Source organism: Ruditapes philippinarum, unplaced genomic scaffold, assembly GCF_026571515.1.
Source record: "Ruditapes philippinarum isolate M1 unplaced genomic scaffold, ASM2657151v2 ctg4687_1_1_1_1, whole genome shotgun sequence".
Lineage (NCBI taxonomy): Eukaryota > Metazoa > Mollusca > Bivalvia > Venerida > Veneridae > Ruditapes > Ruditapes philippinarum.
Window position 1 is genome coordinate 22,588 of NW_026856944.1, and position 19,855 is coordinate 42,442.

The window sequence follows — 19,855 nt, forward strand, 5'->3', positions numbered from 1 at the left end:
TTTATTTAAATAACTCTCTGGTGTTTTCAACTTTAATTTATTTCTTTACTAAATATTTTTTCATGATATTATATGATTTTCAATTAATCTTCGTAGATTGATTGGAAATATACACAAAGCTTTTAAGGAGGCTGTGTCATTCATCAACTGTTTAATGGAATTAATTGGGACGAATAAATGAAGTCGAAAATATTTGAGAACGAAATACATTGGGAATTACCTTTTCCGTCCAATCAGAAAACATCACGTCGCCTTTCCACGGAAAACACCTTCTCGGACGCACATATTCGTCGCACCGCGGTGACGTTTTAAAGTTATCTCACAACATAAAGCCACGTAAACGTGGTTAAATTTGTAGCATATGATTGCTGACCCAAAAACCAATATCAGCAGAATAGATATTGGATTGAACAACGAGGGAAAACGTGAAATTAAAGGGGATTCCGCAAACATGGTTGCCGGTCAGAGTAGAAAGAAATTTCTTTTATGTGCAGTTGGAGTGTTTGTTTCTTATTTCTATTACGGAATCCTTCAAGAATCAATGTAAGATTCGTATTACTTCTTGATATGTACATTCTTTATAATTATAAATGTGAAAAACGATGCAAATTGCATCAATTTTTTATAAATATGTTATATATTCGGATACTGTTGTTATTCGGATAAACATATGTTTACACGCATTCTCAATACCATTTACAAATATTGAATCACGGAAAGTGAAAAAAATAATGTTCAGAGATCATAAAAATAATGTTTGAATATGGAAAAAGAATATCTCCCGAACATAAATTTGAATTCTTGCAAACAAGATACGAACCATGTTCTCTCAGTTCCATATCAAATTGAGCAGGTCATTCTTAAAAAAACAGGCACAGAAATGTACGTTACTTTGAGTGTCCCTTAAATTAGCAGCTCATAATCATTATGCTGTTGAACTAGTCAGTAATTTTGTTTTCACAATTCCACTCTCAAAAGATGTAGGATGGTAATAAACACATTTATTGTTAAATTATACCAATATATTCAGGTTTCTGGAATGTTAAAACAAAAACAAATTTTACAGATGAATGATACATATTTTACAATTTCAATGCATACTTCGAAGTTCTTTACAGATTTATCAATGAAAAGCAGTTCGACATTAGAATGCTATTGATTATTCATGATACATATAAACTCCTAGTTGTAAAGTTATTCATGCATGTATCAGTTGTTTTTTTCACCCCAAATGCCTTAAAAGTAATGTAATAATTTTGTAACGTACATTTCAGTTTAATACAAAAAAATATCAACAGTGAATTCATTCAGAAAATCTGACAGGAATAGGAAAACTTAAATATTTCTGTTTGGTATTTATTCCTTTCTACACATTTGAACAATTACCTACAAAAATCATCAACGCTTGGTCAGAATAAGATATTGTATATGCATACAGAAATAAGATGTATTTTAATTGATGAATCTGTTCATATAAGGTAAAAAGTACATGTAAACAACATTATATGTGCATATTTAACCATTTATAACAACATACGTGTGTGATAAAATGCTTTAAAATATTAACTTTCTTGAAGACTTTATTAAATACTGTTGTAAACTCTCATTGGTAACGTACATTTTCATTGGTAACGTACATTGTACATTTCAGTTTTCTGGCATGGGTGTTGTACATAAAAAGACACCAATTAATATTTAACATTATAAACAAAATATTTCCTTTTTTAAATTTTTAAAACAAAAAAACATTTTTACTTTATAAAATAATTTTTAAAAAAATGTGATAATCCTTGTATGCTACGTTATTCATTGTTATGAGGATAATTTTACAGCAATGTCCAAAAATGTTTTGAGCCCCATTATGGTGTAATTGATAAAATGTGTTGCATTTTTATGAAGAAAAAAAAAACAACATGTTTTATTATCGCAAATTTTATGTGCAACTTTGCAAGTAACATACATTTGAAGATGATTCGTCGAAAGTCCTGTTAATATCTTTCATTAGAAATTCGCATGTTTTAAGACATGATTACCAAAATCACATTTGTGAAATGCATGTAAAAATAAATGTTTTAGAAGTCACGTGTGACACATTAACTTGATTATTTTGTTGCTTTACAATATATTCCAGTGTTCTGTACAAAATAAGGTAAATTCTGGAAAAAAATCATTTACTTTATACGAAACATTGCTTATATGAAACAGTGTTTGCTTTTATTTTATAAAACATTGTTTCTTTCATTTCTCGCTTTGTTAGTCAAATATTTCGGATTCTGCAAAACGTAATTCTACAATATCGCTCTTTCCAAAGTTAACTTTCGGTATCTTTCAGCTCTTGTTCTCTACCTGTAGCCTTTTTGAATCTCAGCCCTTAATTTCGGTCTCTGAAATGTACGTTACTACAATTGAAATGTACGTTACTTGTTGTTGATGTTAATTTTAGTGAGAAATCATTGTTTTGTAGACCTTTATAGTTCATACACATGCACATTTGAGTGTGCAGATGCTAGAGAAAAGATTAAAAATGTTCAATATCATCACAACTGTTCAACTTAAACGACCACATATTGTACTAGTCCCAACTTTTGTAGATAGAAAAAAATACCTGAATAAAATTCATATGCAACTGGTGCAAATACAGTTATATTCAATTTGTTTTCGTTTCTAATCATCCTACTCTTACTTGTTATTACATGAAAAAACATATTCATGAAGTAACTTTTAAGAATTCAGGAGATACTCTTCATTGAAATTACTTACAACAATTTTGAAATGTACGTTACCATTGTTACCAATAGTAACGTACATTTCATGGTACTTTTAAGCAGAAATATACTTTCCACTACTACCTTTTGTTTACATTGCGAAAAAAACATGCTATCACATCTCAAAATCCAGCAGAATGTTTTCAGTAGATATATGTTTATATACATAAAATGTTTTCTAATATATATTGTGATATCGTATATCAAACATGAATTTGCCTTAAATTATATCCACAGTGACACAATGCAATATTTATTTAGGCTTTGATGTTACAAAACTCTTCTCCCCATATAAATTTTCTTACCTAAGGTATCATATTTTAAGTGTAGTGAATATTCTTTAAATTGCGGTAACGTTCGTTTCGGTAACGTACATTTCTGACCACTTTTCAATGCAGATCTGGACACAGTCTTGAGCAATTATAACAATTTCTCAACACATAATTTCTTATTGAGGGAAGCTTTAACTGCTTGACACAAGTCTACCTCTTTACATTTTCATCAGTTCTTGTAGCATCAGTAACGTACGTTTCGCTGCAAAAATTACGTTTTAATTTTCTCAGAAAATCATCCATCAATTACGGCATCTTTATATACCACTTTTATAATACATTATTTTGGCCAATATGGACAATTATCTGCCAGAAAACTTCAAACTTTGAAAGATCTTATTTTTTTAAAAATATTTTCTTCACTGTTTAAAAACGCACACTCCAAAAGGCATGTATCAGTGGAAAGGAAGAAATAACAATTTTGTTTACATTTTTATCACAGTTTTCAGTATGTTCCACTGTTAAATTCACGCTAAGGCATTGTGAGATACAAAAAACACCAAACAATTGTTTTATAAAAGACCAATTGAAACATGAAAAGATTTAAAGTTCATTTTTCTTATAGAGACAGTCACGTACGTTTCATTTTTTACTATTGTGCGATAAATATTTTTTTCAAATCATGACAGTTGACCACTTTTTTGTTTTGATTTAATTAAAACGGAACATGTTTGATGGATCAGATGCTTTAGATAAAATATATAGCACATAATAAGACGAATATGCTGCGTGGAAAGCGTTTTTATCTATTCTGTAAATGATATTGAGAATGCGTGTTTACCTGATAGCCTATGAACAGATGAATGTATGACGAAGCGTATCAGTTTATAAGATGAAGTGTCCATTTATATTATATAAAAACATAGCTGCCTTTTTTGTTTACAAAATTAAATACTAAAAAGAATGCCAAAAAGTATAAATGAAAATTCCTTACTTTACTTTGTTATTCATATGAGAAAAAAATTAATGAGCTTGATAAATAAAGTTTAAGGAAGTATTTTATCCAATTTAATATTTAAGAATTAACTGGTTATTTCTCATATAAGTGTTAATGTACGTTATCAGCTAATGCAAACAAGTTCCTATGTAAGGTTGATATTTCATGACATGGTAACTTATGTCATACTCGTAGAAACAAACCACATACTTTATTACTACTGAGAAAAGTGAAACATTATTCAAACTTTTACAGGTATTTCTGTATAAAACGTATTAGAATCACTAACCATTACCTCAGCTAGACGTGAATATATGTCAGAAAACATTACGTAGGATACCCATATAGACAGTACATCCAAGAAAGCAAACCAAACCTTATGATTTCTACATAGAAACATAAAGGTTAAATCCCAATCCATTAAGTCAATTGCTTATCAGCCATTAGTCAGACCCCAGCTTGAATACGGTTCCGAAGTATGGTCTCCCCAGACCAAAATACAAAAAGATCAAATCGAAAATGTCCAAAGAAGAGCAACTAGATGGATTAAGCTAGATTATGGTCAGACCTCAAGCGTCACAGACATGCTTCGCTCCTTAAGCTTAGAAAACTTGAACTCAGACATCTAGAGGCTAGGTTATCCCTTTTCTATAAGATTCACCTGATAGTCAGGTTGCTATCCCCATAACAGAATATTTGACACCTCTCTCCCGAACATCATGCCATGGCCATCCCTTATGTTACAGGTTATTCACAGCAACTTCCTAGGACGGCATACCACTGGAACCACCTACCCCCTGCAGTTGCCCTACTCCCTACCCCAGAGCAGTTCAGTGCAGCCATAGCTTGCATCGAACATGTCTCACCCTAGTTTTCCAGCCCCTCTGTTTAACATTTTTGATATTCTTTTATCCTCTTTTAACAACTCTTTTTAACTTTCTTGCGATTTTTGACATGCAGACATGTCTATGTCCCCGCGAGGGGTTTGACATTAACAAAAGAGAGATAGATAGATAAATGCTTGGCTGTAAAAAACACCTGCAGTCACAGCTAATAATCTCTGTTTTCACACTTGTCCACCTCAGTTTTCACACCTTACCCGGGTGTAGATTTTCCAAGGTTTTTGGCTCAAAATCCTTGGAAAAAAACCTCGGAGTATTGGAACAAGAAAATGCAAAACTTTGCTATTAAAAAAACCTTGGAAAAATAGGGAGAGGATGAAAAACCTAGTAAAAAATTTCCGAGTTTTTATTTAAAAAAACCTCGTAAAAAGTATGACCTCGGAGTATTGGAACAATTTCCAAGGATTTCAGAATAAAAACCTCGTAAAATAATTTCCGAGGATTTTTTTTTTTAGAAAACTTTGGAAAATGAGTGACCTCGGAGTATTGGAACGATTTCCAAGGATTTTTGAAGTGTTTCCGTGGTTTGTTTTCCAAGGTTTTTAAATGAAAACCTCGGAAAGTTTCTCACAACTGGGAATACTGTTATATTTTCGAGGATTCTTACTTAAGGGCATCAGAGAATTTTCCAAGGTTTATTTGAGCAAAAACCTTGGAAATTTCTAGAATATCCATGGAAAATAAGAAAATATCCAATGAAATATTCTGAAAAGAGCAATTATATTGTCCTTTTAAGGAATTAAGAAACTTCTTTATAATAATACAGAGCAAAAAATGATCACATGACTCACTGAAACATTTAATGTCAGTGTGAAGTAAATAGTAATGCACTACAAATGAAAAGTTAAGTTAGTTATAGTCTTTAATGGTAAATATTACAATCAATGTTCAGTTATAATTTTTTGGTATCCGGCTATATTTTAATGTATTCAAATATCTATCTTTTGAATTCCTGTTCACTCTCCATGATTTTAAAGTGTCCCTTAGTTTTTCCCTCACCATCACAGGGGTCACATGTGGAAAATGCTCCAGGATAAAATTCCTGAAATAAATAAAGTAAATATTTAATAAAGTACAGCCATTGAAAGAAGTTAGAAAAACAATGATATAAAATCACCACTGGGCGCTTCCCTCTCCATGTGGTCAGGATCAAAGACTTCAAACTACTTGCCTTACAACATTGTATTTTTGACTCCTGAAGCCAGGATGGGCTTCTTCCCTCTGAGGGAGCTATCCAGCCCAGGATTAAGAACACTGTGGTTATACTCAGGACAGTTCAGTATGTGTAGGCAATCAGAATTACATCATTTAATTTCTTTTTTATTAATCAATAAAAAAAATGATACGTTCCTTAAACGTTTCCATAGACAAAAATATCAGTTCACTGTTGATATATATTGTTTTAAAAAATCAGCACTTTTGTGAAAAGAAATACATCTTTTTGAGTGATCCAAAACTACTTGAATGACAAGTTGTTTAAGACCTTTGCTTAAAATGAAGGCTTTAATATTTTCAAATGGCCTTTTCTGTAGTTACTTTTTAAATGTTTGTCTACTGTTTTGAAATAGTGAATTTAATTTTTTTCATGTTGATTTCTATTTTTTCTTCATCAGTACTTTAAGTGTTAGGGATTTCAAGAAAACTTTGGTAAGCAGTGTGACAATTCTGAGATGTTAAGAAAAGAAACGATGTCTGTTACTATTATTTTAGATTATGTCATACTGGATGTTACAACCTAAAAGCACTCCAAAAAATATTGCAAAAAATAATGCATAAGGTTGATTCCCCGATTGCCTACACTGATTGTATCTGTCTGCTCAAAGTGACATCTGCATCAAAATAAAGCTGGAGAGTCACATGTTACCTTAACAGCATTTCCAACAAAGTATCAATATTAAATCAGTTCTAGAAACCTTCATTCATTCAAATTTCAAACTGAAACTTTCAAAACCTAGTTTTAAAACAAAAACATACTGTAGTATATTCCTTGAAGCCTTTCCTGGTCTACAGTTGGCTTCCTTAATCACTTGACTTTTGAAGGTGCCAATGCCAATGAACATTCCAGTATATTCCACTGCTTTATACTATGATAAAACACAGCAAAGCTTGATAGTTTGGAACAGTCCTGCAAACTTGCTTACAAAGCTGACTCTGTAATTAAAAAAATTTGTAGATTCAAAAATAATAGATGAAAGATGAAAGTTTATAAATAATGTAAAATCATAGTTTAATGCACTCAAATCTTGTTCAATACAATCATAGACAAACATAGCATTTATACTCATAAAATATCCTCTAAACAATTTGTATTTAAACTAGCTTACATTTAGGGTTAAAATATAGATCTAAAATAGTTTGTATTTAATACTTATTTGAAAAAAAAAAACAACAACAGATTTTATGCATTAAATGTATCTAAAATTATTTACCTGAACATTTTAACTATCTTGTTTCTTTTTTGTTTTATCTTCCTGTCCCAGGTCATTGAATCTTTTTTTAGGTTCAAATTACAACAAACCAAACATTTCCTGAATTTTCGTCACACTTAGATAAATGTTTTTTTTGAAAAATTCCAAAATATGCTCCCCCTAACATTAATAAACAAGATATCTCCAAAATTGCTTAAAATATAATCCAGGTTTGCACTATTTCCCAACTATAACGCACTTGCAACCAATTAATGTCTGAGATTCAAATTTTTCAACAGTATAACTGAAGGGGCAATCATAATGTGAACAGGGGTGTGATCCCAAAATATCAAAGCCATCATCATTTTTTTTTTTTTTGAGACACATTTATTGAAGGTACAAATATAATATATCAAATGATAAATAAAAGTAAAACTTGAAAATTATATAAGTTGGTTGAAAGAGAATCACAGTTGCAGTTGTCATTTTAAAGAATGTTTTTGGATTGTTATAAAAACCCAGATTCCCCCTGAATAATCACATGGAACAATCTGGTCTATCCCAGAATGCTCACAGAGGAAGATTGATCATGCATAGATAAAGGGAACACCCACCTGGGGGGCCATTAGTTTTATCTGAATCAGTGTGTTATATTTCTGTGGTTGAAATCTTAAGTGGATGCAGTATTATTTATCCTAATTATAAGAAATTTAACAAGCATACTGGGTTTATTATATTTCATACATTCAAATTGTACATAATTATTTAAAGGACAATTGATTAAACTATTTATGTTTTATTGTACACATAATAAAATGGGCAGAAAAATTGTAATCTGAATGTATGTCACAGACTTGCCTTAGGTAAGAATATACTATTTTATATGGCATAAAACATATATTAAAGATTAATAGCATTCTTATTTCAGTGTGCTTACAGGCTGTTCAAGAAACCCTAAGTTAAGTATCTATATATAGAAAGAAACTGCAGGAAAAATACTGATGCATTTGAAACTAAATAGACATAAACACTGATTGTTTTTTTTCTATAATTATAAGTTTTGCTCTTTTATCTATTCTTTAAAAAATGGAGAAGATTATCTAGTAAACAATAATTATAAATAATAAAAAAAAAATATGAAAATAAAAAAAAAATAAAATTTTTTTCAAGTCTTTCTGATCATCAGTTATTTGAATAATCTTATCTTATATTGATGTAGTTACAATACCTTTATAGCCATTAAATAAAAGGTATTTTATGGCAACAAGGAATTTACATTGTATTTAACTTTTCCCATGTTTTTCACACTTAAATTTTTTTTAATTGATTCCTCCCCAAAAAATGGCTTCAGAAGATTTAAATACAAATTTATTGAAAAAGGAAAGTTGCCAATTGAACAATGCCATACTAAAAATTGATTTCCTGGACCAAATCTCTCCCTTTCCATTGCGTTGGATCATGTTTATTTCTTGACCCATGGATTAAAAATATCCATTGCAAATCTACAGTCAGGTTTGTTGTATCTTAGTTTGGCTTTAACTGTTGATTATTGCTTTTGGTGCCCCATTATAAGTTAAAATCATGAATTTATGTTCTTAATATTTCCGAGATGAGAAAATTAGTAATTGGTTCAATTATCCAGGGGTCATTTTTTCCAAGCTAGAATTATTGGCAACATGTTTCCAACAAATTTTTAGCGTAATTTCTAAGTTCCTTTTTTCCGAGCCAAAAAAATGACAAAGTTCCTTTTTCCAAAGCTTTTTCCGAGCTGATTTTTTGGCAGAGTTGTTTAATTTCGGGTGTTTCCAAGGTTTTTCTTATTTCCAAGGATTTTTATAAACAAAAACCTTGGAGTAAAGTTTTTCCCAAGGTTTTAATAAAAACCTCGGAATTAAAAAAAAAACCTTGTATTAAACTGGTTTATTTCCAAGGGGTTTTTTGAAAGCATTTTCCAATGTTTTTTTTCTTAAAAACCCTCGGAAAATCTACACCCGGGTACCAATGGTTGGCCAGCCCAACACTGTATACATAACAACATAAACATAACAAATTTTTTATTTAACATAAAATTGTAACCATACAATTTTTATAGGTCAAATCATAATTCTGTTAAATAGTGTAAAGTTGTAACAATTAACAATTAGCCGAGAAGTATTCGTTAACCCCCAGTAATGAACAAATGTTATGATATATGTAACAGAGTTTTGCATTAGAAATACTTCCCTAATTGTAAAGAAACAAATGTACTTTTAAAACAAAGAAAAAAAATATTTGTTAACGTTGCCGAGAAGTATTGTTGACAAATATAAACAAAGGTTACGACATAATTGCATAATTGTATACATACATAGGTGGTACGCTTCAGTAGTGGTACACTGAATTATACCAGTGCACACTTCTAGCAAAAACTAATGAATGTACTTGAACCATTCACACAAAAAAATTCTTTCCTTGTTAATAAAGTGACATTGTGCCCATCCAATGGTATAAATGAGTGAACAGGTGAAAGTCAAAATAAGTTTTTTAATTAAATTTGCCATAAATTCCTTTTGGGAATAGAAAAATGGATTTCACATTTATAATGAACAAAGCCATGGATCCATCTCTTTTTCATTAACATCCATTAGAATTTTTACCCTTAACGTTGTTCAATAAAAAGAGTGGGCCAAGTCCCCCTTTTTATGGTTTTTTAGGCAAATTTTAAAATTTTTATCCTAAAACATTTTTCCAATATTTGAACTGGTTGTGTGAAAGTTGTGAATAATGACGTAATTATAAAATAATTGTCCCCAATTAAATTTGTAAGGTATTTTCTAAGCCTGGCCGTCTGGCCCAAAAACCCCCCGAAATTTTGCGACAAAAGTTTCTTTTCAGGGCGTCAGAGGTGCAAATGGCATACTCCTTAATTTGAACACTGACAAAAGTTACAAATTTTCATAATAGAAAATGGAAATTTTTTAAATGGGTTGAATATTTTGAATAGGTTCCTAGGGTTTAAAAATAATCCTTTTAAAAAAGGGCAGCCCGGGGATTTTAAAATTTTGCTTGATCAGAAATGCGGGAAAACTTTCCCCAAAACGACAAGCATTAAAAGTTGTTAAAAATTTGATTTACCATATAAAAGGGGGGGGCATCAGATTTTTCATTAATGTTCTGACTGTTAAGCTAGAAAATTTTTTTCCTCAGGGTCATTTAAGAAAACTTTGGGTTAAACAATTTTTCAAATTCATGGGCATTTGATGTGAAAAAATGAACTGAAAAGTTAAATTGTAAAATTTTTAAAAGGTTTAAAAAGGGGTTAAATCTAATGATAATTTAAAAAAAGGGGAAAATTTTATGATATTTTTTAATCACCCAAATTTTAATTTTTTTAAAGTCTTAACACTATGACCCTTTTAGGGCCATGCCCCATCCTAAATTTATGGGTAAGAGCCCATTCATATCTTTTAAGGGAATATTTCATGAAACATACATTAATTTTAGAACTGATGAGAAAGGAAAAAAAGTGCAGACAAATGACTTAAATGCACAGATGTTCCCTGGCATGTAGGACAGAAACTAAATGGTCGCTGCACATGCCTACATGGATAATTAATTTAGTTGACTGCTAGCAAGCTTAGAGACCAATTTGCGAAATAATTCTTTTTTTTTTAAGTGTTTAACTGCAGAAATACAATGTAGCAGATCTGTGCCCACAGAATACAGTATTAAATTTTGTAGTCTGTGTGTCTGAAGTTCATGGCAGTCTATCATTAAAACTGTTTATTTTTTATTGCTGAAATGTATATTTTAGTCCTAATCATGATTTGACAATTAACAATTTTACATTCTAAAATGTAAGTACATGTATACAAATCAATATAGGGGAAATAGTTTAATTAATCATCAATAAGGGTTTTTTATTTGTTTGGTTTTACGGCACACTTAGTGAAACACAGTTAAGTTCAATCATAGATGATCATGCTTGAGATAAATACAAAAATTTTATTAATTTTTAATAGTCTGACATACATAGAGAAACCATTTATAGACAAGTTTTTGCCTATAGATATAATTATATCTTTTGCTGATGGCTTATATATTTATTATATACTTATAAATGAAATATTGAGAAATATTGATGAAATAAAATGCATATTTTCATTTTCCGTATTTTCACTGTAAAAATTTATTTTTCACTGCAGTGAAACATATTTTCCATATTTTCACTGGTGTCTTGCCGGACTACTTTCTTTTAAATTCTGCCAGTACACAAAATTTAAGGGGAAGTCTTTCAAATTTTAATGTCAAAAAGAGAAAAATGTATATAATAAACAGAAAATTCAAGTTTTTTCTATAAATACACGATTTATTTTCATCTTGTGGCATGAAAATTACCATATTTCACTCGTGGCTACCGCCACTCATGAAATATTTATTTTCATACCACTCGATGAAAATAAATCATGTATTTATAGAAAAAACTTGAATATCCTATATTTATTAGCCATTGATTTGTATAGGTATAACCGGAAAACCTGTGTCATGAAATTTTAATACCAAAATGTTATATGGTAGCTAGGTATGGGGATTTGTTTTCCCGAGATCATACTTTTTGAGGCTTTTTATAAAAAAATACTTCCAATTTTAAAACAATAAGAAGGGACCCACAACTTATGTGTTAACTGAAAAATTTGGTGGCAAAAGATTACCTCCCTTTCACAAGGTCTATAGCCTATATATTTATACTGATATCCTGTTTTACAATTTGTGGTGTCATAAACCACAAAGCACAACTGTTACCCTCATTTGATTAACATCTTAATTGTGTCACAAAGGAGTGCCAAGCAAAGGTTTTTAAAAGTTTTGCTTTTGGGTATTATAAATGTGGGGTAAAAAAATGATCTTGTGAAATTATATTTTGTTTCTGATAAGAGAAAAGGTAATTTAATCTGGAATTGTGCATTTTTAATTAACAATTTAATATGTTATTGGAAATGTTGGTATATTGATCTGATGATTTGTTGTGATGGCCTGGGATACACAATCATGTAGATAAAAGTTTGATTCCAGGATGAACCATTGATGATGATGATGATAGAAATATTAGTTTGTTGATCTTGTGATAAGTGGAAATGAATGTTTTTATAGGCTGGGTTTTAATTAAAATATAAGATATATTTGAAAACTGGCTTAGACTTAAAGTTTTTTGTAAGTGTTAGTGTGTAACTGAAGTAGAGGTGTCATTGATTGAAACAATGTCAATATATCGTTGATATTTTCTGTCTATCAATAACCATAAAAATTTTAAAAACCCTGAAAATTTTTCCCCTTATTTTTTAAAAATGTCAGAAATTTAGAAAAATTCAAAAAAAAAACCAAAATACAGAAGCGGGGTGCTTTCAAATCAAACTTTACCCCTGTTGTTAAAAAAATAATGGAAATTTTTTTCCACTCCCAATTTGGTGACAAAAAAAGGGCCCTAGAAAAAAAGCATGCAAGGGGTTTAAAACAAACAAAAAACATTGGGGGTTTTCTTACTCGGGGCCCAGTTTGTCCCCTTCATTGGGAAAACTTTATTTAAAAAGCAAAAACTTTAAGAAACCCTTTTTTTTGGACAATGAAAAATCTTTAGGTTGTGTGTTTTATTTTTGGGGGAAATTGCCCCCAAATCGGGCTCCTTTGGGAAAATTTTTTTAAAATTTTATTAATTATTATGGAAATTAAATGTAGAAGTACCAAAACCAGTCAGAGATCATGGGTTTGAGCCCTATACATCCCTTTGAGAGTCACAACCAATTGCTTTCTCATAGGGCAGTCATGTTGCTCTGTTTAGTACAATGAAGCATAAACAAGAGTGGTTCAGGTTTTTTTTTAATATTACCTGCAAGCTTTCCTGAATCACAATTATGAACCAAAATAAATATATTTAAACTCAACAACTACATGTACATCGTGAATTAAGACTTAATGTGAAAAATAGGAAAATTTAGTAGCACAGCACCAATGTTTTTTAATTCAAAGTTTCAGCAATTTCGTGTTTAAATATTGTATTCTGATTAAGCCAGTGCAAGGGGGGCATGGACAGTAACTTTAAATATTGCAACAATTCAAATTTGTCCTTTTGGGCCACTCTCTTTAGGAATTCTTTTTTTCTCTATTTTTATACTGGAATCTTAAGCAGGAAAAAGGTCACTTGTACAATACCTTATTCCCTGCGGTCTGGAGACCGCAGGGTATTGGTACGCGTTTAACTTTTGAGGCATGGAGGAGCACGTGACCTGTTTTCGGAACATGGAGGAGCATGTGATCTGTAAACCGTACGTGATTGGTTAATTGACCTTTTCGAAAACCTAGCTAAATACCGTTTGCCGGTACGTTACGGATTTACCTGTAGGGAATAAGTCCGAATAACCTAATTAAGAACAAAAAAAACTATTACGTGATATTTCTAATTTTCTATAATTATTTTACCGTTTAAGGTGGAAAAAACTTGAATGATGTGTTTGAAAATGATCAATGTTTCTTTAATATCTATCTCAAATTTTACAAACAATGAATTGTTTATACTGAAAATCTACAAAATTAAAATATTCGTAGTTGCATCTGCCATAATAAATAGAGATATTTTCTGCGTAAACTTGTGTGTTTACTTTATTTATTTTTTGCTCGGAATTATTCATAAAATGGTAGGCCTATTGAATCATTTTCTTAAAAAGAAATAATTGCTTTATGTTGGACCTTCTCCGATCTTCAACTGTCACCAGTTTCCAAATACCTTCTTCTATATTGATCGTTTATTCAATTGTCAACTATATTCCTGATACAAGTGTTTATATACCCCCCCCCCCCTGAAATAATGCTCAAAATAGTTAAATGAAATATCTTTACATCATTAAAATGTTCACCGCAGGAAACCATTTTACTTGTTATCTGTTTACTTAGGTGTATTATTCAGTACATACAGGTACTACATTAATTATCCGGATAATGTATAAAATGAAAATATAGTAGATAGGAAATATATAGGTAAATGGATGATGACAAAACCTTAACTTTCATCGTTTCACTGCTTTAATTTTCATTATTTCACTGATTTAATACAATCAATTAATGACTGTTTCATAAAATATGTCTATCCTCTGATTTAGTTACAGAAAGTTATGCAGGAAGATTGATGTCATTTAATACAGCATTGTTGTAAAATAGATACACCAAATAGCTCTGATCAATATAAGCTGCCTCAGCAAATGATATTTGTATAGAAAATAAACATTGATTAAAACGATTAAAATGTTTGTTACACAGGTCATCATTATTGAATACGTCACAAAGCAGTTGATTAAATATGGCAGCTGCTGATATTATACCTTATATATACATTGTGTACATTGTTACATCATAAGGTAGTATAGTCGTCCATCCCTTCTGTGTCAATAGTCTGGTTGCTAGAAGTTTACAAATTTTGTGTACTGAGCCTGAAGGTGAATAAATCATTATCACTGCATTCCATTTGCATCTGTTGTTGTTAAATGTACTATTAATTTATGCATGCATACATAGGAGAAAAAAGATTTCACCAATATTGGATACAGTTATAATATATATTTTTTTATTTCATTCATGTCAATATATGCCACGTGTCTTGTCAGTACGACAGACTGGTTAAATGTGTGTATAAATCCGTGATTTTGTTTAAACGGGTATGTATTTTAAGAATTCACTGAAGCATGACTTAAGAAATTGTTTATTCAGTAAATGGTTCAACGGTTTTCGTTCTTTTTACAGATGCTATATATGTATACTAGTAATTGTTTAAATAAGTTTTCAAGTCTGTGCCATTATAATAACATGTAGTTGGATATTTTACACATTTTTATTGTCAGCTGTCTATTGATCTTTATATAGTACTTGAATAAGAGAGGTATAGATTGTTGTTTTTTTATTGGTTTAACGTAAAGTCATTCTTCACATACACACTGTTATTGATACCGGTAAAACGTGTACATGACTGTATAACGAATATAATTTTCAAATTACTACATGAACCAGTGCTTTTGAATTAATATACCAGTAACATATAATAAATTAATACTTGATCCTTTATATAGTGAGGATATTCTACAGTGAAAACAGATTCCATACCACAACGAGAGTTAACTTTTCTGTACTGTAAAAACTTGTATCAAGGAAGTAAACTGGACAGCGTGGATTTGCCATGTGTCAACACTATTAAATTAACAGACTGAATTTACTGCATGGACGTTCAATGGCTAATGTTAAAATTAGTATAGATGAAGTGGGACTTATATCACAAGTCACAGAAAATGTTGAAAAGGATCAAGAAAAAAAGGATTTCAGAAAGTTTCTGATTTGTGCACTAGGGATATTTGTTTGCCATTTTATATTGGGAATATTACAAGAATCTATGTAAGTTTTATTCTATTGAAATACTAGATTTTATACTGTGTTGAATTTTATATTTAAGCTTTATTATTGTAGTAAATGTAAAATTGTAATTGGAGAAGTGTGTTATTGTAGCCAATTTGAAAGACACCTGTAAAATCTTTATAGCCAGGTACACGTATTGAGTGTACTGTAATATGTGTATTTATCCATATGCTGCTAAGATTACTATTTAAATTATAGATTCATCCTGCCTTCAGTAATAAGTACAGTCTTTTGATATTATGAGGGATACTTCAGTTTTAAGATATATATCATATATTAAACTTATGTATATTTATACATATGAAGTAGCAGTTTAGAGCCCGACTTCATGTATGCATGTATGGATGGTAATGCTGGCATAGCATAGTTAATGAATTTTGGGACAAGTCATTATTGTTTCTTAAATTGTTATCTACCAATACATGTTTCTGTCAGCCTGCTTAGCTCAGTAAGGGATAGTCGAAAATATATTGACGTTTGCCAAAGCTTGAGTCTCTGAGATATTTTCGTTCTTGGCAGAATCTCGCTTTAGAGGCGAGATATTGCCCAGACACGAAAATAGCACAATATCTCGTTGCGCAGTATAATTAGTTGGACTAAGTAAGCAGGGCCTTTTTACCTTCTATAACAGGGGCCGGTATAGGGCTGCTTCCCCAAAGAAAATTTCTTTAAAATCATGCAGTTTTCCCCAAAAATTGAATTTACATCAAGTTTTTTCTTCCCCTTTTGCAAATATACCATGTAATTTTTCCCCAAAATTAAGGGCTGGGCTGCTTCCCCAACCTGTGAAAAAAAGCCCTGGTAAGGGAGAGCATTGGGTAATGAATCGGAGGGTAATGCTGGTACGATCTTCGGACAAGGCGTAAGTCCTCTGTTACAACTGATCTAGGTAAATGAGTCTAATGGTCATAATAGTCCGCTCTCACCACTGATTTGGAAATCATGTGGAGATTAGTAGTGGGTCAGTTGCTATAAAAAATGGTAATTACTGATCAGTTATCCAGGAAAGCTGGTCATAATTAACGGTAAGTTGATCGAGTTATAATTGGTGAGATATGGCCAAAAATATGGTAAAATCTGTGTTAAAACTTTACAAACAGTAATCGGATACCTGTTGATGGGAACACATGTTTTTAGTAGTGTTACAGTGTTTGTTTAGTAAACTGAAGTGTGTGGGTTTGAGTCCTCATGCATTGGATGTCAATCAATAACCTGTGGTGCTTCTGAGTGTCAATAGAATGTGAATATAAGGACTATAGGTGCAGTGTGACATGAGACTTACAGGGTCCACATCTTAGCAAGATGTGTATTATGTTAAAATTTTGTAATATTTGTCATCTATATACCTTAAACACTTGTAGAGGGAGATGCTGAAAATACAACACATAGATACATAGTATACCAATTGATTAAAAAAAATGACTATGATATATAGAAACATTTATTCATGCCTGAAATTTTATAAAGAAATCAGATTTTCATTTTTTATATATACAAGTAGCTTCATTAATTTACTGGCTTTATTCATAATGTCATGATTAAGCATATCATTATGTTTCAATAATGCTTTGATTATTCATAATCCTTTAAATTACACGGGATAAATCCCAGCTAAGACTGTTACATAGAATACATTAACATTAATGGGAGCATACCAGATGTCTCACAAATCATTAAATAGGTTTGGAGACTTGCATGGTTTATTAGTGAAAATATCAAGATATATCTTATTAGGGATGGAATGTTTCATTGATTTTTTAAGACCCAAGAAATTGTACTGCTGTCATAGAAGCTTTGATTGGTCATACAATGCAAGTCATTTTAATTCATTTAATAAAAATGTATGAATTGAATAATTCATAATGTTTTCAAAAGATGTTTACTCAGTCATAAATTACCCAAACATAAAGGGGTATTCAAGTTTACAGCCCTCAAGGGTTTTTATAAAAAATGTGTATTTTGTTGGCATATGTATTTCAAGATACAATGGTACAAAGATAAATTCTAATTAATGCATAAATTGTTTGTAAAAATCAAGAGATGAAATGTAACAAAATGAAACAAGTCTGGTCATCCTGTTGACAGGTACTTTATTAACCGATTTCTGAGTGCTATTAAAATAAATAATATTTAATAAATTACAATAAGTTCATGATTCATGATGACCTTATATAATGTTATGATATGTTTTTAACTCCCTAAGGTTACAGTCTTACTGTAATACTTCCCCAACAAAAAATTCTAACACTGGCCAATATTGTAGCAAATCAGTTATTTCTGGAATGTTATTTTTTCAAAATCTTGTGCATTAGAATTTATTTACAATCACTCATTCTTTATTGCTAAGTACTAAATTCTGGTTGTATACACAGTTTTAATATTATTGAATAATGTAGATTGTGAAAAATAACGTTTTGGAAATGATGGATTAAAATATTGCAATATTTGCCGATATTTGAATTATTTTTTTGGCGGGAAAGCATTACAGTAAGACTACCTTTTTAAACTTGCTGCAAATTTTGAACATTCATAGTTTCAAGGGGTGTCAACATCAAAATACAAAAATTGAACAACCAACAGTTATAATACTGGGCCTGCATGGTCGGACTGCAGTGATAATTACAGTATCCGGCCTGATGCAATCATCCAGAATGTTATAAAAGGGAAAAATAAAAATTCCTTTTCCATAGGTTCAAATGAGATTTTGTAATCATGCAGACAATTTCTTGTGAAAAACACCCATATAATACTGGTATTGTCTTGTAAAATTAATTCAATACGGGAGAAAACTTGTTTAAACTGTGTGACAGTGATTGAGTTAAATCTCACTGAAATGCATTGAAACATTGCAAAAAAAGTCTTTTATTGACTGTCAATATTGTTCAATCTGGACAAAGTCATTATCATTTATAGGGAAAATTAATTTCAAATGTGTACTGATTGAAAAACAAACAGTGTAGACCATGATAAGACAGCATCAATATTCCGGCTGATCTCGGTCTGCACTGGTCACATGAGTAACAGTTGCTGCCAACAGGCTAAAGGTTAAAGAATCAGGTCCTTTAAGTATTCTATATGAACAGCAGGTTTTTACCAGTATATTTTTCCACTTCTTATATACTTTGCTAATTGGTTGATTAATGGTTTGTTAAAGCAGGCAAGTACTTCAAAACTCTGCCATTTAATTGAATGTACATGTACATGAGAAGCTGAATTGTTGAAGTTATTATTATAATAGCAGCTTGTAGAATATTAACTGTATAAGATATTCACCAGGTCCTGCATTGTACCATTAGTTATTTATTTATTATCAAAAATAATTTGGACAACTTTATAATAATTGAGTTGGTACATTTTGAGTTATTAGTTTAGTTGGTACATTTCAAGATAGCATATTGGAGGCAGAATGTTTTGCATTTATGATTTAAATTCAGAAAATGAAGAATTTTTTTTTAAATTTAAAAGCTAAGTAGTTACATAACTGCTGACTTATGATCGCGTAAGTCAACGATATGACTTCAAGTCCAGCCTATATACTCTGATGTCATATTGTTTGGTTTGAGTGGTAGTTTTTGTAGTTATACCCTCTGGATCTTGGTTAAGTCAGCCACTTTGAATTCAGCAGAGTAGAGAATCAGCCACAACATCATTTCTTGGCATGCAGGCTGTCAGGGTATAAATAGTTCACTAGTACTTGATGCCTTCACTTTGACAAGGAACTGATGGTACTTCTGTATGTGCATGTAAATGCCTGGGAGCAAGGAAAGTGATCTGCATCATCCAGGAATCAGACCTGGTTTGCCTGTTTCATAGTCCAAAGCTCTACCAATTGTGCTTAAACTGGGCAGTGATTTAATTTGAGGACGCTTTTTACCTACACCTGTTCCCTAGTGGCCTAATGAATGAATGCATTATGATGTATCATGGCTGTGCATTTCATTTGATTTAATTCCATTTCAGATAATTATGGAACAAAAAACATAAAATCTGTGCTTAATATTCATACATTAAGTATAATATGCTGCTTTTTTGCTGAAGGAGTAGAATATTAACTGATCTTGTGTTTTCGAACAGCTGTTGT

The 19,855-nt window shown here is 30.9% G+C and overlaps 1 protein-coding gene across 2 annotated transcripts in view; it reads left to right on the top strand.

Annotated features, from left to right (window-relative positions):
• The first annotated feature begins 241 nt into the window (after window positions 1–241).
• LOC132748207 (solute carrier family 35 member B1-like) overlaps window positions 242–19,855 on the top strand; it is a 28,224-nt gene continuing 8,610 nt past the window's right edge. The window contains exon 1 of one of the 2 annotated variants that reach the window (XM_060737768.1): window positions 242–543. In XM_060737768.1, coding sequence (XP_060593751.1) covers window positions 362–543 — 182 coding nt within the window. In that variant the 5' untranslated portion in view covers window positions 242–361. Of the gene's footprint in view, window positions 544–15,240; window positions 15,754–19,855 lie in introns of those variants that run through there. The other variant, XM_060737769.1, reaches the window with a different exon arrangement.